At 43.4% G+C, this 22,614-nt stretch overlaps 1 protein-coding gene across 3 annotated transcripts in view; it reads right to left on the bottom strand.

Moving 5' to 3' along the window:
* Nucleotides 1–22,614, bottom strand: part of Zzef1 (zinc finger ZZ-type and EF-hand domain containing 1) — a 124,862-nt gene that overhangs the window by 8,166 nt on the left and 94,082 nt on the right. For all 3 annotated transcript variants that reach the window (XM_029545621.1, XM_029545623.1, XM_021212533.2), the window contains exons 40-52: nt 19,066–19,343; nt 18,057–18,231; nt 17,387–17,519; nt 12,297–12,496; nt 10,476–10,595; nt 8,818–9,009; nt 7,873–7,973; nt 6,140–6,275; nt 5,688–6,047; nt 3,788–3,931; nt 2,604–2,772; nt 1,755–1,853; nt 1,153–1,318 (exon numbers count right to left, since the gene is read on the bottom strand). In XM_029545621.1, the coding sequence (XP_029401481.1) occupies nt 1,153–1,318; nt 1,755–1,853; nt 2,604–2,772; nt 3,788–3,931; nt 5,688–6,047; nt 6,140–6,275; nt 7,873–7,973; nt 8,818–9,009; nt 10,476–10,595; nt 12,297–12,496; nt 17,387–17,519; nt 18,057–18,231; nt 19,066–19,343 (2,273 nt within the window). The remainder of the gene's footprint in view (nt 1–1,152; nt 1,319–1,754; nt 1,854–2,603; nt 2,773–3,787; nt 3,932–5,687; nt 6,048–6,139; nt 6,276–7,872; nt 7,974–8,817; nt 9,010–10,475; nt 10,596–12,296; nt 12,497–17,386; nt 17,520–18,056; nt 18,232–19,065; nt 19,344–22,614) is intronic.

The following is a 22,614-nucleotide window of genomic DNA, read 5'->3' as shown; positions in this document are numbered from 1 at the left end:
TCTCTCTCTCTCTCTCTCTCTCTCTCTCTCCTCTCTCCTCTCTCTCTCCTCTTTCTCTCTAACTGCTGAGCCATCTCTCTGGCCCCATGACCTTTTACATTTTTTATTTGTTTAATTTTTTTTTTTTATTTTTTGAGATGAGTTCAGATCTAGGCTGGTCGGCCCAAGAGTTACAGGGACCTACTTGTTGCTGCTCTCCTTCCCCAATGCTGAAGCCCTGAACTCAGGTCCTTATGCTTGTGTAGACACTTTACAGAGTGAAGCATCTCTCTATCTACCACCCCACTCTTTTGAGACAGGGTTTTATGTATCCTGGTCTGCCCCGAATCTCAATATGTAGTTGAGGGTGACCCTGATCTTCTGTACATATAGAAATTAACATGCCAATATAAAAATGGATAGGTAACCTTTGTGTAAAAAGATTTATAAATCATTAGAAAAAGGTAGGCAATTTGGGTTAAAAATGCTCACCTCAGCCAGTGCTGCACACAGGCTGATCTCTGAGTTTGAGACCAGTCTAATCTATATAGTAAAGTTCCAGGCGAGCCAGAGCTACATAGTGAGACCCTGTCTACAAACAGAAACCAAAAGTGAAAAAACACACCTCCAATATAGGTTGGGGATACTGGGGTACACCTGAAATTCTAATGCTCAGGAAGCTGTGGTTGGAGGACTCAGAGCTCTAGGCCAGCCAGGGTTCCCTCATCTTAAAACCAAACACCAAAGCCAATCTTGAAGAAGCAAGCTGAAGGACTTCCACAATTAAATGATTAGATATGTAAATCAGCCGTAAGTCTGTAGTATTTAAGACATCACCGGGCTACAGACAAGAAAACGCCCAAAGTTATGAAAATGTGAGGCCAGAGGTAACTGCAGAGTGCTCAGGTCAAAGGTGGATCTGGAACAAGAGAGTGCCAGAGCAAAACACTAAAAACTCAAACTCTTCTACCAACATTCATCCAGGTGGATGACAGATGTCATGTGAAAGGAAGAGCAAGTAAGCTTCCAGAGAGAAACAGCAGGTACCTTTATGACCTTTGAGTGAAGCAAAACCTACTTAAACAGGGCACAAACCCACAAACTTAAAGGAATGATTGTACAATGACAGTCATGTAGGAGCAGGTGTCTCCAGGGACTGAGTCCACAGCCTACCTGTGGCTGCAGCATCGCACAATCCTCAGAAGTAAGTGGATGGCTTTCAGGCGCTGATGACCAGTCTGGCGGCAGGCCACACCCACCAGCCATTCCCAGATCTTGCCCAATGGGAGGTGAGGTACAACCCTTTCTTCAGACAACATCTGCTTCAAGATCTCAAACCCTGGTACCATCCCAAACACAGACATTTTAAAAACAATTATTACATTAAAAGTTTACATTTTGTAAGCCATTCACATTTTAATAGATAGGGTGAAATCTTGTGAACATTTACATTCTGGCTGAAACTAAATCTCTTTTTGTAAAATAACACAAGAACAACATCTCAGTTCCTCATTTTTGCAAAAGGCCCTGGCAACAAACCCCAAGGGTCTTCTTTTAGATGGTGACAGAAGGCTCTTTTATCTGACCATTCAAGCATACAAGCAGCCCATCCATGACCTTGTGAAGAAAGCCAGGTATTGGGGTTGTGAGACACATTTGGAAGGTCTAAAGACACAAGACTTGCTCTGATTTTAACAGAAGTCAGTAACATAATGACACCTCTGGCCAGTGTGACTGGTGGGCAGGCATGCAAACACAAATAAGGGAGCACACACCTGTCTGGAACCGCCCCAGATGTCCAGCTGTCACAGTGAATCGGTATCCCCACTCAGTGTTGCTCATGTCCGAGGTAAATCGGTAATACAGAGTATCTCCTGGGCCACCAAACAGAGACAGGTCAGGATATGGTGGCAACAAGGATAGCAATTTCTCATTAAATACAGGACACTCAGTTTAAAACCTGCCAACAATTCCTCTTCTAAATATTACGTTTTTTTTTTTTTTTTTTTTTTTGGTTTTTGGTTTTTCAAGACAGGGTTTCTCTGTATAGCCCTGGCTGTCCTGGAACTCACTTTGTAGACCAGACTGGCCTCGAACTCAGAAATCCTCCTGCCTCTGCCTCCCGAGTGCTGGGATTAAAGGCATGCGCCACCATGCCCGGCCAAATATTACGTTTTTTAAAAGTTTGTTTTCTCTTTACTAATTCTGGGTAAGAAGTGTGTGAGAGGTTGACAGGTACACCAAGGTATGTGTGGGGCTGGTTCTCTCTCTCCACTGTGTGGGTCCTGGGGCTTGAACTCAGGTGACAGGCTTGGCAGCGAGTGAGTACTCTTACCACTGAGTCATCTCACTGGCTCTCCCCATTACGTTTAACTGCTTCCTATGAAGTCTACATAGGGCCGGGGGATGGCTCAGGGGCAAAAGTGCCAAGCCTGACAACCCGAGTTCAATCCCTGGGGTCTGTGTAGAGACTGACTCCAACAAGCTGTCCTCCGGCCTCCACAGGTGCACTGGGACACACAGTCAACCCCTCAAGCAAGCAAGCAAACAAACAAACAAACAAATGTACACAAAAGTTTAAAGGAAAAGTCTATATAGCGACCTTTTTTTTTTTTTTTAATTACCTGGAAGCTCAAAATCTTTCCACTTCTGTTGCGACCCGCTGAAGTTGTGCCGGTCCTGCTGAAAGTCACTACTGCTGGACATGGCTAGTTCATCACAGCCTTCCTCAGTGTTGCACTGAGGGTCAAATTTGATTGAGAGGTAGATTGCTCCAGGAATGTGAACTTTATCCTAGGAAGGAAGGCAGAGAATACTTCTGTCACGATCACTAGCTGCCACTATGGCTGTCACTGTAACCAGGGACATGGAGCATGAGCGAGCCACAGCCCCTTCCTCCAGCTCAAGTTAGCCAAGGTGTTGAACAAAGACTCTGTGAAGGTGGGGCACAGTGGGCAGCCAGAATAGGGTTTTTACAGGGAGTTCCTCAGGGGAAGGGACACATGAGCAGCAGAGTGGCTCAGCAGGGGCCACTGGAAAGGTGGAGAGCCACACTAGAAAGGTCTGCAAGCTCTGAGCGTGGCTCAGGTGGGTTTAGAGGCCGTGCCATGACCATCCTGAAGAAGAGTCACAGCTGCTGAGGAGCCAGGCCAGTCTGGGATGACGGGATGATCCTTTCTGTAGTACAACTCGACATCTGAGTCAATGAGGTGAAGCTCAGGAACAGGGGAGAGGGGAGGCTTAGAAGGACAGGGTGAGGAGGTTTACATCTCTGTGAAATGATATCTCAGGTGATCAAGTCAACTTCTAAGCCAGCTTCTGTGTCCCTGTCCCAGCTGCTGTAGGCTATTCCCTCTTAGAAGCCCAGGCCTTGCCAGCCCCAACACGTCTAAAGGGCTAAGGAGCGGTGCGTGAGGTCAGGTCAGTGAGAGCACTTGAGGTGAGCACCTGCCTTCTTAGCTCTCTATTAGACACAAATTCAGGGTGGGAGGGGTGAAGCTTTGAGGGCTAGGCACTGAGAGGGGCTTGTGTCTCCAAGCTATGGCCTGGTCATCAAGAGACAGTTAAAGAGGCTGACTCCACATCTGCATACAGACGTACTGCTGGAAGCTGAGGAGGATTCACTTGGGAGGGCTTACTATTGGAAAAGGAGAGTCTCCTCTGAGGCCAGAAGCCCACATTTTCCTATTGATAGACCTCAGTCTGGAGAAGGGGAAACACAACTGGCTTTAGACAGGAGACAAGGAAATATGTTCTTAGTCAGGGTTGGTGAGAAGAGGGAGATGCAGTTTCTGACGGTCAGCTGTACCTCAAAGCTGGTGTTGTTGTTATAGGGATGTTTAGATTCCCTCACTTGCACCTCCATTCCTGGTTCCTCCATGAACTGACAGGCAGCCAAGGCCATGGTGCCCAACATGTTCTCTCGGCAGCCCTGGAGTACTTTCTGTAGGATCTGAGAAAATAGAAAGTGGGTAAGGGCAGGGCCACCAAGTGTCATCAGGAAGAAGGAGGAAGAGCCTACTTCAGTCTGAGATCCACTCGCTAGAAGGCACTGTCAACTATCCAACCTACCCCCAAATGCAACTCCAGTTCCCCCTCTCAACATGCCCTGTTCTGAATCAGAATAATCACTTCTAGGAGGCCTTCAAGCAGAGAACTAGTCATAGATGTTCCAGGACCCTAAAGCACTTACCACCAAGCAGATAGGAAGTGTAAGTACAAATTACAGCACACATGGTGAAATGGCCAAAATGAGGAGACCAATGGGCAAAGAAGCACATATCTAAGACAGGGGTCAGTCAAGGCAGTGTCTGCCTGCCACTGTTCTTCCTGGAGGGCAGATGAGGCTAGAGCATGCTGCCAGTGCCTGCAGGGCTGTGATGCTAGCTAACAATCTAGGGTTTGCAGAAACCAATGGTCCTAGGTGGGCAAAACAAGCGTCAGAGAACACATCAACCTCCCCATGCCCAGCACACTGCACGGGAGTGAGAGGATTAACATGACTCATGATTTCTGTACCTGAAACTGAGGAGAGAGTGGCTAAACGTGTATCAGAAGGAATGAGTGCACAGGAATGCTAAGGTGTGGACCAGGATGTTTTCTGTGATGCTGGGCTCTCTGCTTCTGTGCAGTAGGAAGTAGAAAATGGACTCTGACCCAGCATTAGTTATTCATTTATATGTATGCATGTGGTTTGAAGATATATATGCACACCATATTAATATAGGTGTCTGTGGAGGCAAAAGAAGGTAATGGATCCCCCCAGAACTGCCCAGAATGAGTGCTGGGACTAAATCTATGCCTTCTGCAGGGGCAGCAAGTACTTGTAACTGCTCAGCCATCTTTCTGGCCTCACAGCATTATTCAAAATGAAAACAAGGAAGACCTGATATAAAAACAAAACAGATGGGGTGGAGACATGGCTCCATGGCTAAGAGGACTGCTCTGACAAAGGACTCTAATTCAGTTTGCATCATGCACACGAATGCTCACAACCTTTTTAAACTACAGTTTTAGGAGATACAACACCCTCTTTTGGCCTTTGAGGGCATAGCATACACATGAATTACTTACATATAGGCAGAACACAAGAAATAAAAATAAATTAGAAAAGAAAAATCAAAATACAACACGGCCTCCAACTTAAAACTCTGAATTGGAGAACCAGGCTAAACAGAATCTCATGGACTCTGGAGAAATTTCCATCACCCAGAAGCCAGAGTCTTGGATAAGTCTCCACCTATACAAACAAGGTCATGGGGCAACCCAGGCGTGAGGGCAGATCACTTGACTTCTTTCACAGACAGCCCAGAAGTGACAATTTAAAACACAAGTCAAGATCCTCATTGGAAGCCTTGCTGTATTATGGGGAAGGCTACCTGGGCATCCTAATTACCTTGTCCCTGGACTTTCCATCATGTGACATTCCGGGGACCTGAGAAGACACTAGCTAGAAGAGCTGTCTATAGTTGTAAAACAGCCAAGGCAGAAGGCCAAAGCAGGTTTCCAGGGACTACCGCTGCAAGTGTTCTCTGCACTCACTAAGGTCTGTGCTGTGAGCTCAATTCCAGAAAACCCATGGGCCAGACGAGAGCAGCCCTTACATCTGCTGTATTCGTACCTGTCAAGGGCTGTGCCTTTCAAACACCCCAGGGCTAGAGATAAGGAAGAGGGGCAGAGAGGAGCCTGGGCTGAGCAGAGTTAGCTACCTTCTCCCACTGGTGCTTTTCTTCCAGCTGCATGAACATATCCAGGATGTACGTCATATGTGCAGGCCCACTAAGCTCCAGGATGTCCTCACTCACTGGCACGTGCCCTGGCCACTCGGCCAGCAGGGAGGCGAGCACATGGCGAGCATACAGGACTGCGGTGGCCTCGTTCACACGGAAGAGATAGTCCCGGACAGCCCGCTTACTCTTGCAGTTCAGCTCCTTGTGCAGGAGGGCAGCACTCTTGCTCCGGCGCTGCTTGGCATAGCTCTGCTGTAGCTCGCTCTCTGTGCTGGAAATCAGCTTCTGGGTCACAGGGTTTGATTCAGGAGTGGCTTGGCCAGAGCGTGCAGGCCGGGACTGCAAAGCCAAGACCATCGTTACAGAGGCTCAGCCTTCTCACTACAGGGAGCAGAAGTGCGCACACTTTGATCCCAAGACAGGTGACATACCAAGCATGGCAAGATGATCATGTCTGTGTCCACAGCTTTGGCGCTCTGCTCTTCCAGCCTCAGGCTCCTACTGGGTTGCCACCTCTGGGCCAAGGAGCGAATCCTCTCATCTGTAGTGAGCTCATCCCCATCAAACCTGAAGGGGAGCCCAGTGACAGGCACAGAAAATGGAGGAGTCAAGAGCTTAGAACACACTGCACTTGTTAGAAAGGTGCTGTAATCTCACTATTACCCGCCCCCCAAGTTACACCGCTACTTGCTGTACTCTGCAAACTAGAGTCACAGCATTCATCCATTCATGCATACACATAGACTTCCGTGCATATCCTCATGGCAGAGATGTACACTGTCCCCATGGAACCACTTTCCTCTTTATCTTTATTTTTCAAAAATCACTTTTTGTGTTTGTGTTTTGTCTACATTTATGTATGTGCATTGCACACAGGCGTGGCCTCAAAAGAAGGTGCTAGATCCCCTGGAACTAGTGTTAAAGATGGTTGCATACTGCTATATGGATCCTGGGAATCAAACCCAGGTCCTCCACAAGTCAACAAGTGTTCTTAACCACTGAGATATTTCTCCAGCCTATTCATCTTTCTTTATTTTGGGATGTGTGTATGGGAAGCTGACCTCATTACCTTGTTGTCCTCCACCTTATTTTTAGAGACAGGGTCTCTCACTGAGCTTAAATCTTCCTGATTTGGTTTGACTGGCTAACTAGCAAGCTTCAGGAATCCATGTCTCTACCCCACATCCCCATTACTAGAGTTATAGATGAGTCCTTCCAGGCCTGGCTTTTACATGGGTACAGATCCTAATGCTTGCATGACACACACTTTATCAAGTGGGTGGTCTTCCCAGTGTTCCCTTTCTGTCTGCCTCTGGATGGTCATGTGAGAAAAGCACACATTCTATGTGCTTCAGTCTGAGGGCCTGCTATGGCTTTAGTTGTTACAGTGGCTTTAGTTACGGTGGCTTAGGGTGCACCCTGACGGCTGTCCTCTCACAGTTCCTGCTCCATCTCACACAGGATCTAGGTAATGCACAGGGTAAAGTAGAAACGTGAAGGAAGTTCACTGAAATTCATTACACATTTGAATAAGAAGCTAAAGGGTTAGGGAGGTAGCTTAGCATGCATAAGGCTCTGGGTCTGAGACCTAGCAAAAAGGGAGGAAGGAGACAGAGAGAAGCAAGACAAAAAGAGGTAAGAGGAAAAGATGTGTGTGTTGGAAGAGAGAGATACCCAAGTCAGGCCATGGGGAGAGAAGAGGAGACTGTGTGGTAGATAGGTAAAGTTCTACACGAATTCAAGAGATGGATTCTGAAGCCATCTCTGAACTTCCTGGACAAGAGAAGGTTATACTGTTGATTACATAGTCATTCCTGTGGACAAGTCACAAAAATAATTCATACTGATGAAAACATGGGAGCCAAAAATCACTCTCAAGCCACAGCACCCGCACTGCTCTGCCATCTGCTCACTGGATGGCATGAGATGTATGCCAAAGGCTATACCTGTAAGAGTGCACACATGACATTCTCAAAGGAAATTGTCAAACTCTTAGAGATGTTCCAGGCAAAGTGGCACAGCTGCCTCTCCTGGGGCACCGGTAAGAACTCCAGGTCAGTCCCTTGGCTGCCTGGCCTACCAGGATCTCCCCAGATTCCCTGGCAGCAGGTGAGGGTTCCTCATTCTCACTTGCTACACTTAAGTTCATCTCAATGGCCTTTACCTCTTCTGAACCTCTAGGAAGAAGGAATCAGTCTTTTTCATCTGCAGTTCATATATGGCTCGGAGAATATGCAGAGGGGCATTGAGGGCATCATGAGCCATCTGGAGGCATGAACGAAAGCAAAAGACAGATGAGGACATGTTCTTTAAGACACAGACAGTATGCACTCCGAAGTGATGAAACACTATTTCAGATTACCCCAGGTTACAGTTGAAGAACAATATGGAGGTACTTTTTAAAAGCATAACAAATTTTAAAAGCATAACAAAGATATGAACTATAAAATGTGCAGTTTTATTTAAAGCCACTTAAGTGGCTAGAAAAATGGCCCAGTAGTTAAAAATACTTATTGTTCTTGCAGAGGACCTGGGTTTAGTTGCCAGCACCCACAAGGTGGCTCAGAACAACCTGTGACTCCAGCTTCAGAGGATTCACTAACCTTTTTGACCTGCTATAGGCTCCTACTTATATGTTGAACATATAAAATCACACAGGCATACACCATGTACATAAAATGAGTTAATATTAAAGCCACTAATATGATATAGTTCTAATATTGTTCTAGATCTTTTCTGTATACCATAGACTAAACAGGAAATGAATTTTCAGGACATCAAATTGAGTAGTTAAAAACTTTAAAAAATTTATTTATGTGAATAGATGTTTTGCCTGTATGTTTGACTGTGTACCAATGTATAGCCTAGTAGTGCTCATGGAGGCCAGAAGAGGGTGTTAGGTCCTCTGGAATTGGAATTAACAGACAGTTGTGAGCTCGCATTTGGGTGCTGGGAATCCAACCTGGGTCTCCCAGAAGACCAGCAAGTACTCAGCCACTGAGCTACCTCTGCAGTCCTTAGATATATTGAGGATGCAGCATAGCCCAAGCCAAGAGAACCCATTCCTTTGATGCCCATGTCCTAACCACATGATGACCAATGAACATACCAAGAAGCATATTCTGGTGGGTTCATCCAAATTTTCAAGAGGGTCTAGCTTCTTCTGTTCCGCTTCTCCAGGGCTACTAACCGGCCGGTCCAGTTCTTCTTCTTGGTCCCCTCGTTCATCTAGCTCCAGGTCTCCAAGTTCAGTCAGAGTGTTGATCTCCTTTTTTGATGAGTACAGCATGATGGACAGAATCTACACACACAGTCAGTCAAGCAGAGCAAAGAGATGAGGGTTGAGTGAGTGAGAGGATGACATAGGTCTTTACTTACTTAAGGGCATAGAGGGTCAAGATATTAGAGTATACATGTGTATGAGTATGTGATTAGTAAAGGAGCATGAAAGCATGTTCAATTGTGCATATAACAGGAAATGCTAACAAAAACTACGGAAGCCCTTGTGTTTATTAACTTTTCTTGATAGCCCAAATGGGTATTATTCTTTTCTAACTTGTTTTGGAGAAATGTAACTATTAAGTTATTTAAAACGACTATATCGGGGCTGAAGAGATGGCTAGGTAGTTAAGAGCACTGACTGCTCTTCCAGAGGTCCCGAGTTCAATCCCAGCAACCACATGGTGGCTCACAATCATCTGTAATGGGATCTGATGCCCTCTTCTGGTGTGTCTGAAGACAGCTACAGTGTACTCATATACATAAAAAATATAAATACTTCTTTAAAAAATGTTTATATCCTTTTGACCTACTAACTTATCTTTTAGAAATGACAAAATACATGAAAAATGCTGTTTAAAATACAGCCAATGAAGCATTAATAATGGCAAAAACCTACAAATCACTTTCTAGTCTTATACATAGCCATTAAAAAGGGTGTTACAGGAACTGCAGATACAGCTCAGCAGTTCAGAAGAACACTGGATGCTTTTCCAGAGGACTTGAGTTCACTTCCAAGAACCCACATGGCAGCTCACAACCATCTGTAACTGAAGTCCAGGGCAACTGATGTCCTCTTCTGGCATCTATGAGGCACCAGGCATTCAAGTGGTGCAGACATGTTTGCAGGCAAAACATCCATACATATAAAATAAAAATAAAATTTAAAAAAGATTCTCTAAGATCCCAGTTACCCATTAATATGTTTTAGCATATTTCCCTTAGATGTAAGCAAACCCAGAGCTGATTCTTCAAATGCAGGCATCTGTGGAAGTGAGAGTGAGGGACACAGCACACCCTGGTAGCACAGCTTCCCTTATACTAGATGCTAGCACTTGACCTTGAACGCCTTTGGGAACTTCAAGAATTCCACTAAGAAACCTCTAAGGCCTCAGAGGAGCAACAATAAAGTGAAATTATAGACTGAAATCCTACATAAGGCAAACATGAGTGTGGTCGAATTTACAAACCAATTTTAGTTCAAAGGAATTTTAGAGGGAAATAGTAATTCAAAAGCACATTTTATTATCATGGTATAATGGCCAATTATGTGTTTCTACAAAATACTCCTCCAAGGTTCTTTGAACAAACACCCAATTCATTTTCCTGGCAGGGGAGGACAGATGTCAGGATCCCTGATTCAAGAAGACAGAATCAAGGTTGGGTTTCAAAGCTGCTCAGAATTAGAATATACTGGATGGAACTGGTTGGAACAAGTTAGCTCTGCTTCAGGGCTCAGCTTTACAGGAAGCCCTCTCTCTTCATTACCTCTAGGTCTCGGAGGAGCCAGGTCTTACTGAAGCCGGTCCCTTTGCTGCACTTCTTCACCAGCAGCTTTAGCAGATCGGTCTGGAGGAAGGTGGCATGGGTCTCTTCAAAACCATGAGCCTGCCAAGCCAAGGGAGTGATTTGCAGCTGCTATAGAGTCATGGTTAAGGTTGGACAGAGCCCAGTCTCAGCTGATAGCCCAACTCAGCTGATGACCTTCCAACAGAAATGCCAGTCAGTAAGAAAGTACTCCAAATCTTAACCATGAGCCATTGCTCCTCATTCACTTCTTGTTCTTTCATTGAACAAACACTCTTGAAACCTATTTACTGTCACTTCCCCTCTCTTTACTTTCCCAAAACTCTTGAAGCTAAAATCCAAACCTTAATCATGGATGACTGGGTCTTATAAAGCTCCCCACCTGCTTCTTTGGCTTCATCTCCTAGGCTGCACTGTCTTAAAGACCCAGATGTCCTTCTGCTCTGTGACTATCAATGCCCAGTCCACTTCAAGGTCTGAAACTTGCTATCCTTTCTATCCATATTACCCAAGGCTAACTCTATATCTGCCAACTCAAATTTCCTTTTTTTTTTTTTTTTTTGGTTTTTCGAGACAGGGTTTCTCTGTATAGCTCTGGCTGTCCTGGAACTCACTTGGTAGACCAGGCTGGCCTCGAACTCAGAAATCCGCCTGCCTCTGCCTCCCGAAAATTTCCCTTTTTGAAAGGCTTTCTGACGCAGAGCTGTCTTCCTCGAAGACAGACAAGGAAGACTCTAACCCTCATGAGAACATGGCCCTTCTTTCTAGCTCACCACTGAACACCCAGTTCCACTTAGTTCTTGGTGCTCAACAAATATCAACAGGCTGAGTGAGCACTCATGGTGGTGCACACCTTGATCTTAGCATTTAGGAGTTAGAGGTGGGCAGAACTCTAAGTCTGAGGCCTGCCCAGTCCACATTATAAGTTCCAGTCCAGCCAAGCTACAGAATGACTACCTGTTTTTTTTTTTTAAACGAAACAAAACAAAAATCAAAAACCAAACCAAACCAAAACTGAATGAAGATTTAAGACATTTAAGACCTCTGCTATCAGAGAGTTACTTTCTTCTTGTCTAGTAAAGTGGAAACTGAAACAGTATGGTAATACTGACAACTACACCTCAGGGCTGCCCAGGGCTGGAAAGCCAAGCAGTCAAGTCTCTGGTAGTGCCTGAATTCCCACAATGACCTCCCTACCAGAGCTAGGGAGGTGTCAAGGAGCAATAAACTTCAGCTGGGATCCTTTCAAGGAGAGCTCTGTAAGGAAGATGACCCTGCAAGTAAATGCAAAAGCATCTCCTGGAAAAAGCCTTCCTATCCTCCAGTCCACTAAGGATCCAAAAGGCACCATGGGTCAGGGCTTGTATCCACCCCAAATGACATCTACCTCTAATCTAGCTATTTCCTCCCAGGCCAATGGCCACACCTGTCCCTTGAAGCTCCATGGGATGCCAGCTCCCTTTATTCTTCCCTGCATTCCTATAGTGACCCAGAGGAGCTGCTGTTAGGTGGGAAGTGACAAACCTTTCAGTCTAGTTTTCTTCTCCCCTGACAGGATTATATCTCCATGAAGCCAACTGTGATTAAGTCCATGAAACAATATTAGAAAAACTGAGACTCAAACCACTGGGAAAGTTCTATTTCCTTCTTAAAGCAATCCTTGTGTAAGCATTTATCAAAACAGCCCGTTGTTAACTGTTCATCTAAATCAGATGACATTTCCTCCTAATTAATCCCCTGCAGACAGGTAGCTTTGTGCAAATGGAAAAGGCTCACCATTACCTTTAGTGTTTTATATAAACCTTTGAGAGCCAGGGACAGGACCCAGGTTGCTTCCACTGCCTCAGGACAATGGCTATCCATGCTGGTTTGCAGAAGGTGACTGGCAATAAAGGCAAAGTGCTGGGAATACTGGCTCAGCTGGGACTGAGAGGTGCCACACTCTTGTCCTCCTCCCTTCTGGACTAGCTGATAGTCCTTCACTGAAGCATCATGCCAAAAAGGAAAAGAAAGGCATAAAGGATCCTGTTAGTGCCCCTTGCAGCTGGATTTCCCCACAAGCCTCACTAAAGCAAGGACTGCAGAAACAAGCCCCGTAGCTTAGGTCCCCACTATATTTATGCCTAGTTTGTAAATGAACACAAAAGTGGTGCAGGGATACTTGATCAAGGAGAAACTGAGAAGGACAAGTCACAATGCAAAATTCTTATTACTATGCACAAGCAAGTTATTGTCGAAAGTGTTGTGATGGCTGTTCTTGGTTGTCACCTTGACTACATCTGGAACTAACTAAAACTAGGTCCACCTTGAGGGATTTTTTTTTTAAAAAAGGATTTATTTATTTATTATATGTAAGTACACTGTAGCTGTCTTCAGATTTTTTTTTTTCTTAATTAAATCATTTGAAGTGGGAAGCTCACCCTTTAATCCGGGCTAGACCTGCTGGCAGCCTATATAAAGGACATGGAAGAAAGAAGCTGCTGCCTTTGCCTGCTTGCCTTCCCTCTCGCACCAAGCCCATCCCTTCAGTGGCATCAGAGCTGGCTTCTTTGGGATTCTGGCACACACTGAAGATCAGATAAGACTTCCAGCCTCGTGGACCGAGCAACTACTAGATTCTTGGACCTTCTTTTGATAGACAGCTATTGTTGGGGTAGCTGGACTACAGCTTGCAAGTCATTCACATAAATCTCTCTCTCTCTCTCTCACACACACACACACACACACACACACACACACACACACACACACGATTTATATATTGAATATATACATAAAATTCTGTTCCTCTAAAGAACCCTTACTAATGCAGATTTTGGTACCAGAAGTAGTTCTAGAGCAACAGAAATATAAGTATGAAAAATTTTAAGTATCTGGAATAGGCTTTCCCAATTTGCCAACACCTATAGTTACCAAAGCTTCTCCAGTTACTGAAGCCTTTCCTGGGAGCTTACATTTTACACACTTAAGGAGACAAATGCATTTAATTATCCCGATTGACCAATTATGAAAGGCAACAGATTTCATGTCTTGGTATATAAAACTTTTGACAATCCGTGGAAAAATAAGGAAAACAATGCTGCTGGTTGGTTGCTCCTAGCATCTCTGACAAAAGAAAAGAATGAGCTCCATGACAGAATTAGCCAAATCCTAGCATCTTAGAATATGGCGAAGGGCAATGAACTCAGGGATGAAACAGACTGGTTCCAGATGAACGGAAACAGTCTACAAGTGTCTAAGTGTGCCCTGGAAGAGAATCTTCTTTCAGCAGCCACAGAGCTTAAGTTGTAGGAAACCAAACTGAGGCCCTCATTAAAAGACTAACTTACAACAAAAATTCAAGCCCCAGCCTCAGAGGGTGCCGGTGGTAAAGAATGGGGTCCTGTCTTTTGGGGTGGGAAAACCCGCTGAAGTTGAGAACTTTGAACCATCAGAAGGGTTTGTCTTGCCTGAGAAAGTAGTCTCTCCACTCTCAGCAGATGCACTTCTATTCCTGAAATGCTGCCCTTTCCACCTTTGACTGAGGAAATTAATCCTGCATTGTCTGCTAAACCAGAAGTGACCTTCTCTGAAAAAGATGCCAGGCCAAGCAAACTGGGTCCCTCAGGGTCATCAACAGTTGCCTCTAGATCAGATTTAAGGCAAATCAGGCTCTAGAGGGCAGGTAGAAAGTGCAGTCTGTGAGGTTTGCTACACTACTAAAGATCACAAAGAGTTTGCTAATTCATTGGAGCAAAAGTCTAGGGATATGTGTTGGAATGGATTATAGGGCTGTGGGATAATGGAAGATGTATAAAACTGGATCAGGCTGGGTTTATTGATATGGGCCCCCTGATTGGTTTAATATGGATTCTTGGACAAAATAAAAGCATCTAAAGTTTGTCTTAATGGTTGGATGAAGCATTTGTCAAAAGATGACCTACTGAAAAGAAGTTGGAGATGCCTGCTATCCCTTGGCTTAGTGCTGATGAAAGGATTTTAAGGCTCAAGGAAATTGCAATGCTAGGGTGGGCACACTGTATAAAACCTAATCTTCCACAATGGAAAGGCCCAGAAGACATGCCCTTCACTAATCCTGTAAGATGTAAAATGGTGAGAGGAGCACCAGAACATCTGAAGAGCTTTGTTGTTGTTCTTTTCCTTGTACCAGACCTTAGGGTTGAAGACTCTGCTGTTCAGTTGGATTAATTAGATGGAATGGGGCTAACTGGGCCCTCAAAGTAGCAAGAGCCAGGTGGCAGCACTGAATCGCCAAAGGCAAGGTCCTGGGCATCACTGACAAAGCAGCGCCCATAATGGCCTGACCCGTCATGGGCAGCACAGACCAAGTGATTTTTATGGTGTCATAACTCATATGGATCTTTGGTACTAGCTAGTCAATCATGGTGTTTCTGAGCTGAAGGGGCCTTATCTGGCATCAATGGGAGGGGAGGCCCTTGGTCCTGTGAAGGATTGATGCCCCAGTGTAGAGGAATGCTAGGGCAGTGAGGCAGGAGTGGGCAGGTGGGTGGGGGAGCACCCTCATAGAAGCAGGGTAAGGGACAATGGGATATGGGGTTTGCAGAGGGGAAACGGGAAAAGGTTTTTGTTTGTTTGTTTTTACATTTGAAATGTAAATAAATAAAATATCCAATTAAAAAATCATGGTGTTTCTAGGCATGAAATAGATTTTAAAAAAAAGACTATTGCATTTTTATTTGATCTAAGAGGAAAAACTTTGCAAATAAATGAAAGGAAGGCTACACTGGATTATGGCAAAAGGGAATCTCAGCTCAGAAGCCAACTTCCAGATAAGCCAGTTTGTAGAACCAGAACCCTTGAATGAAGGAATTTTCAGGCTCCCCTGAAGAAGGACCTTGATAAAATATCTAAGGGTTTTATGGTTAGCCTTTCTCCAGTCCTTCCCAGAGGAATTATGGCCCTTTGCAAGGATAATTGTACACCAGGGGAAAGGAAACAATCTGACTTTCCAGGGTCCACTGAATACTGTTTCCAAATTGATGCTGATTCTGAGAGATCCCATGAAACACAGTGGCCCTTAAAGTAGAAGCTTATGGAGGTCAAGTAATTAATGGCATTCTGGCTGAAGTCTGACTCACAAGAGGTCCAGTGGGTCCTGTGGTTACTTCCTCAGTCCCAGAATGTATAATTGGGACAGATATACTTAGAAGTTGGCAGAATTCTGACATTAGTTCCCTGACTTGTAGAGTGAGGGCTACTATCATTGGAAAGGCTAAATGGAAGTCTTTAGAATTGCCACTGCTAGAGAAGACAGTGAATCAGAAATAGTACACACACACACACACACACACACACACACACACACACACACACAGCATAACAACAACAAACCCCCAAATATCTCAGCTTAGAATTTATCCAGAAAAATTAAGTTTCATAAAGATTTTAATTCCATGTCTACATGTCTGCCAGTGTGGTCGTTTGTACCTGTAAGTACAATGCCAGTGGAGACCAAGATGGTGCTGGAGCACCAGGGCTGGAGTTAGGGTAGTTGTGAGCCACCTAATGTGGGTGCTGGGACCAAACCTGGGTCCTCTGCACGAGCAGCCTGTGCTCTTAACTGCTGAGCCATCTCTCCAGCCACAGTAAAACAATCTTTCATAGCCAAAGCTGGGAGTGAGTGGTGGTGCACACCTGCAGCACCTCTCTCTTGGGAGAGAGACCAACAGAGCTATATGGTAAGACTCAGTCTCAGCAGCAATGACAAGGTGATAACAAACATTCTCCAGACAGACTCTTGTAGCCGAAGACATGGACTACAAGAAATGCTAAGGGAAGGGTTTCAAACCAGAGAAAATTATACTAAATGGAAATCTGAATCTATAAAAAGGAATGAACAGCAGAAATAGTAATTGTGTAGTTGAAAATTTTAAAATCTTTTTAAAAATCATTTTAAAATCTCTAAAAATAACTCATATTTAAAAGTTGATATTATGTACAATGAGATTTCTATCATGTAGAATAAAGAGAATGACTACAATAACAGGAACAGTGAGGCAGATACGGGACACAAGTGCAGTATTTTGACACAACGGCAAAGTGTAATAACATCTGAAGACAGACAGTCCCAGGGGTAAAGAACAAACTTCAGGGTGGTCTCCAAGGTGCTGCCTATGCTGACACCAGAGCAACAGTTACAGGTGGAGCCAACAGCACACATGAACTGAATCTTTAACACATAAAAAATCAATCCAAAAGAAGGCAAGAGAAAATAAAAGGAGAACTAAGACCAGATGGGACAAATGGAAAGAAAATACACAAGGAGGCGGCAGATTTCAACTCAGTCAACCATAGAATGCCTGGATAAGCACTGGAAGAAAGGGGCTGTCACACTGGGTTTAAAAAGAAAACCCCGACTAATAGTATCTGTAAGAAATCAACTTATGTGTATATTATGCTTATTAATTATTATTACTTTTTATCAGAGTCTCATTATGCAGTCCAGACTGGCCTCAAACTTACTACCTATCAGGCTGACCTTGAATGTGTGATCTTCCTGCCTCACTGCTGATGTCACAGACATGTACCACCATGCTCTGCATAAGAAATGTACTTTAATTGTAACAATATGAACTGGTGAGAGAACTCAGTGGATAAAGTCATTCGCCACCAACCCTGATGACCTGAGTTCAATCTCTACAGCCTCAGGTGGTACAGTGAGAGAACTGACTCCCACGAGTTACCTCCACATGTATGTGTATGCAAATGAACACACACAAATGAATAACTGTAATTAAAAAAATGTAAATATCATATGCAGGAACAAGAACTCAGGGATCTCCACTGGCTTTAAAGAATGCAAGGATTAAACTATTTCTCCCATTCTTAGAAGACACAATTATGCTTAAGACCTGTTTTCCTTTTCCTGGTTTTGACGTCGACAATCACAGCTCTATTCTTCTCAGTGAAGTGTTTCAAGATGATCACATTATGGGGTTCATTGGCATTATCCATATAAACACAGCGGGTTCCCACACAGAGGACCTGGAGCATTGATGCAGGAAGAGGCACATAGTTAGGCACAAGCCCAGTCCCTTTTGCTTGCTCCTCTACAAGCACACAGGGATGGAGGCTTCTCACCCCTAAGTCCAAAGGACTTGGTATAAACCTGGCATAACATTAGTTTAGGTGCTTGACATAGCTTACAGCTCCTCATTACAATCAGTTGATGCATACAAAATGAGTAAGATCAATAGGCGTGCCAGGATGAAAGAAAACAGTCTTTTCAGTTCTTTGTGAATGGGTACACCATAGTTACCTACTATCCAGACAAAGTAAACTAAATGAAATATCTAATTGTTGACAGTGCAAGTCTAACAACTGCACAATTTTGAAAACAAAAACAAAAACAAAATACCAAGACTATAAAAGAAAATCACGTAACTAAAAACAAAAACAAAAACAAAAAACAAAACTAAAACTAACTACAGACATATGCGTGTTTCTGTGTGTGTGTCTGTGTGTGGTGTGTTTCTGAGTGTGCTATAGAGACTTGGGCAAACAGGCCTTCAGATGCTGTACCTGGGGGAAGCCGACAAGCACCAGCAGAGTGAAGATGTTGGTGTGCTTCAATTGGAATGGCAGCTGCTTGATGCAGTGGTCTGTGAAGGTGGCAATGACATCTCGCCATAATGGGGCATTGTTGAGTGACCGAAGGATCTCTGCCATGGAGCAGGCCCAGTCCAAGCCCACTCGGCTGGAAGGCAAGAGCACCAATGTTAGGTAGCAGTGTGCAAGGCTACATCCTCACATACATTACAGCTTATTATCCCAGGCGGGGTCAGACTCATGCAAAGAGCCATCTGTTACTTAGCTTAAAAATCTACCAGAATGATGCTTTTCACACAAAGATAAGCCAAAAAACAACAGCCAAATCAAGATCTGTTACGTATATACTTAGTCCACAAACTCAATTTACAACTATGTTCTCAAATACCTCTTTAAAACTGTGATTCTCAACCTGTGGGTTGTTCAACCCCCAAAGCCTAAAACCATCAGAAAATATAGATATTTACTTTATGTTTCATAACAGTATCAAAATTACTGTTATGAAGAAGCAACAGAAATAATCTTATGGTTGGAGTCATCACACCATGAGGAACTGTATGAAGGGTCACAGCATTAGGAAGGTTGAGACCCACTGCTCTAGAATGTCATCCTCACATGTATACACAGACACATTCACAGCTTAGAGATGTATATGGTACAAATCAGGGTCATCTTTCCTTCTTCACTTAATTTCAAGTTTCATATTATCATTATGTTCATTTTTATAATGAAAACAGACTTTTCAACCTCAATGCCTATACTTACTTTTCTCTGGAAAAATCTACCAGAATAGATGTCATCAGAGCTGAGTGGAAGGCACCATTGAGCCTCTCAGCTATCTAAGTGCAGACTGACTAATCTCACAGGAGAGCCTCTGACAGCAGCACCACGGCATACCAAAACTCATCAACAGCTAGACCTTTGTTCTCAGTGAACAGCACAGGGCAGAGTGGATGCTGGATATAGAAAAACCAAGGCTAACCTGTCCAGACAGACAGCTCCAAGGCTGAAGAGCAGGTGAGTGGTCTTCCAGCCATCTGGCACAATAGCATTGTCTGCTGTAGCAAACAGGTTGTGCTTTGTTGAAAGAACCTTCATGACTGCAGCATCTACTTCTGCTGGCTGAAGACGGATAATTAACTGGCCAAGAAGACCCAGGGTGAGGTGGTAGGTTTCATTCAGGTGGCCTGCGTTGGAGATGACCACCTGAAACATGAGTGGGAGGACGTGCTCCAGGTCTATCAGGGGGACTGTGGGACCCTGTCAACAGAGTGTGGAAACATCTTTTTAGTACAAAATCCGAGCAGCCATTCATTCATGCATCATTTACAACTGGCCTGATTCCAATCAACTGTAAATATGCTTGGTTATCATCTTATTCTACTTTTTTTTTTTCCCAAGACAGGGTTTCTCTGTGTAGCCCTGGCTGTCCTGGAACCTACTTTGTAAACCAGGCTGGCCTTAAACTCAGAAATCCGCCTGCCTCTCTGCCTCCCAAGTGCTGCGATTTAAGGTGTGCGCCATCACTGCCCAGCTTATTTTACTCTTTTTAAGATTTGTGCATGTATGTGTGTTTGTGCATATGTAAGTACAGATACCCTGGAGCCCAGAAGAGGGCACTGGATCCCTTGGAGCTGGAGTCACAAGTGGTGTTAAACCTCTGGACACGAGTGCAGGAACCAAATTTTGGTCTTCTGAAAGAGCAGCAAGTGCTCTTAACTGCTGAGCTGTGTCTCCAGCCCCCTTCTTATCCTACTTCTAATATTCCTTTACTCTAAAGCATAAGCAAAATATTTATTTTTCTTCCTTTTCTGAAAGAACTAAAAAATACAGAAAAGTCAGATTTTCCATCACAGTCCCACTCAAACCCACCAATCCTAAGGAAGTAACAACTGTTCACAGTTAGACATAGTTGGTCAACCTTTCTCCATATACATTTATAGGTAACACATATAAATTATTTTTTCTTCCTTTCTTCCATGTTTTATATATATATATATATATATATATATATATATATATATATATATATATATATATATATATATATATATATATATATATATATATATATATATATATATATATACATATATATATCTATATATATATATATATATATATACACACACACACCATAGTACATTTAGAGGCCAAGGAAAACCTCCAATGTTGGTCTTTCTCTTCTACTTATTTGAGACAGGGTTTCTTTGTTATTTGTTTCTATGTATCTCAGGCTAGTTCACCTATGGGTTTCTGGAGGATTTTTCTGTCTTCTCCTTCCCTCACAGCTCCCCTAGGAGAGACATGTTACTGTATCCAGCTTTACACAGGTTCTGAGGAGTCAACCTCAGGTTCTCATCTTAGCAGTGGTAAGCACTTTACCCACCAAGTTATCTCAGCCCTAGTTTTCTTTCTTTAAACACTAATTGCATTTTACTTGGCTTCCAAAGCTTCATTTTTACAAATGCTATTTAGAAAACAACTGACCATATATATATTTCTAGACACTTAAACCATTCGTCATTTTCCATAGGGGGGGAAAAACCCCAGAGAACCAGAGAAGCCCTTTAATAATGGTGAGTCAACATGGTGAGTATGCTTCAAGGGGGCAGTGTATCCACGTTAGGAAAACAAAGCAACCAAAGTACCACAAGCTCTTAGCATTCCCCAAAGAACGGGGGACAGAGCCACTGGAGTCCACGAAGAACAAGGGCGGTGTGCAGAAAGGGGCTGGTGTGGTGTAGGCTGTAATGGGTGTACCTAGGAACTGGCAAAAAGACAGACTGGTGAGAACTTATTCAGTCTGGGGTGCCTTAGTGTAGAGTCCAAAGAGGAAGAGGAAGAGGAGAAGATGCATCAGAGAATGGTGGCTATGATGGGTGTTTGATCAAATAAGTAATTATGCCAAGGGTCATGGGATCCAGGACTTCATGGTAAAGATCAGAGGTGCGAGTACAAAAAGGAGAAAACTGTATCTTGTGCTGTCAGGCGTGAACTGCAGGGACTGCTATGAACTCATAACTCATTCTCTGAGTCCCTATGCTGAGAGGGCCCATACTGACGCTCTTGCCTGATACTGTGACTGACTCATGTATCAGTCTCACTTCCCACACACAAGTAGGTTCTAACAGTCTAAGCATTATTCATCAACAAACTGCTTTTAAAATTGTCCTGGACCCAGAGATCTGAGGACCTACCCTTAGGTTTCAGTGATACCTCATTTCCCCAGAGAGTCACAAACTTGGAGAAACTTGTTTCCACAGTTTGCTAGCTGTGTCTTGTTTTTTGTTTTTTTTTGGGGGGGGGGGAATTTATTTTACATATGTGAGTACATTGTTGCTCTCTTCAGACACACCAGAAAAGGGCATCTGATCCCATTACAGATGATTGTGAGTCACCATGTGGTTGCTGGGAATTGAACTCAGGATCTCTGGAAGAGCTGTCAGTGCTCTTAACTGCTGAGAAAACTCTACAGCCCCTCTGTCTGATTCTTAACCATGAGAAAAAAAAGTATTGTTAAAGAAGTCACCTATTCCTAAAGTAATATATACTCTATAACTCCAATGAAAATAACTCACCAAATCTTAAAGGGGGTAGTTTGACAAAGGCTTGATTAAAAAAAAAAACACCAAATATGTACATAGGAAGAGTCCAGAATATTGTAATGAAGAATACTAAGGTCATAGCTTAGCTGTTTAGAGTCTTAGAAGATATTAATATTATGAAAGTTACCAAAACAGGGCTAGATAGATGACTCAGTGGTTAAGAGCACTTATTGCTCTTGCAGGGAACAACATGGGGTTCAGTTTCCAGGATCTACATCAGGCAGCTCATGGCTGCCTCTAACTCCAGTTCCAGAGAACCCAGTGTCCTTTGGCCCATGGTATCTACAAGCATGTGGTGCATATAAACTCATGTAGACACACATGCATGCACGAATGCACACAAATAAATAAAGAAAGAAGATCTTAGAAAAGAAACGAAGTTATTACAACAAACACCGAAGTAAGGTCAGTAAACTAAAGAGATCAAATAAGCATGTCCTCTGAACTAGATCATCCTTAAATGGATTCTGATTTTTGCAAAAAAGCTGCAAGTCACATCCTAGTATTAAATGGGAAAATGTGTACCTAGGCTCTGCTCTGCATGAAATAAAATTACTCTACCACTATTAAATTTTTATCAGCTTAATTTAACCTTTTTAAAAATAAAGTCTCACTCTAGTCCAATATGGCCTTGAATTCATGATTTCTGCCTACAAAGTACTGGGACTACAGGTATGAGCCACTGGCTCTAAAATGTTTTACTATGGTAGCAACATGCTACTCAGAAGATTGCACTTTTAGGAGAACTAAGGATAAGGTGTCCATAAGCTTTCAATTTATTTTTTCACCTTCAGGAAAAATGTTATATATGTATGTATGTGTGTGTGCGCACACACACACACACACACACACACACACACACACACACACACACACACACATATATATATATATATATATATATATATATATATATATATAGA

The sequence above is a fragment of the Mus pahari genome, chromosome 14 (assembly GCF_900095145.1).
Source record: "Mus pahari chromosome 14, PAHARI_EIJ_v1.1, whole genome shotgun sequence".
Lineage (NCBI taxonomy): Eukaryota > Metazoa > Chordata > Mammalia > Rodentia > Muridae > Mus > Mus pahari.
The sequence above is the reverse complement of the archived record's forward strand: the minus strand, read 5'-3'. Positions and strand labels throughout refer to the sequence as shown.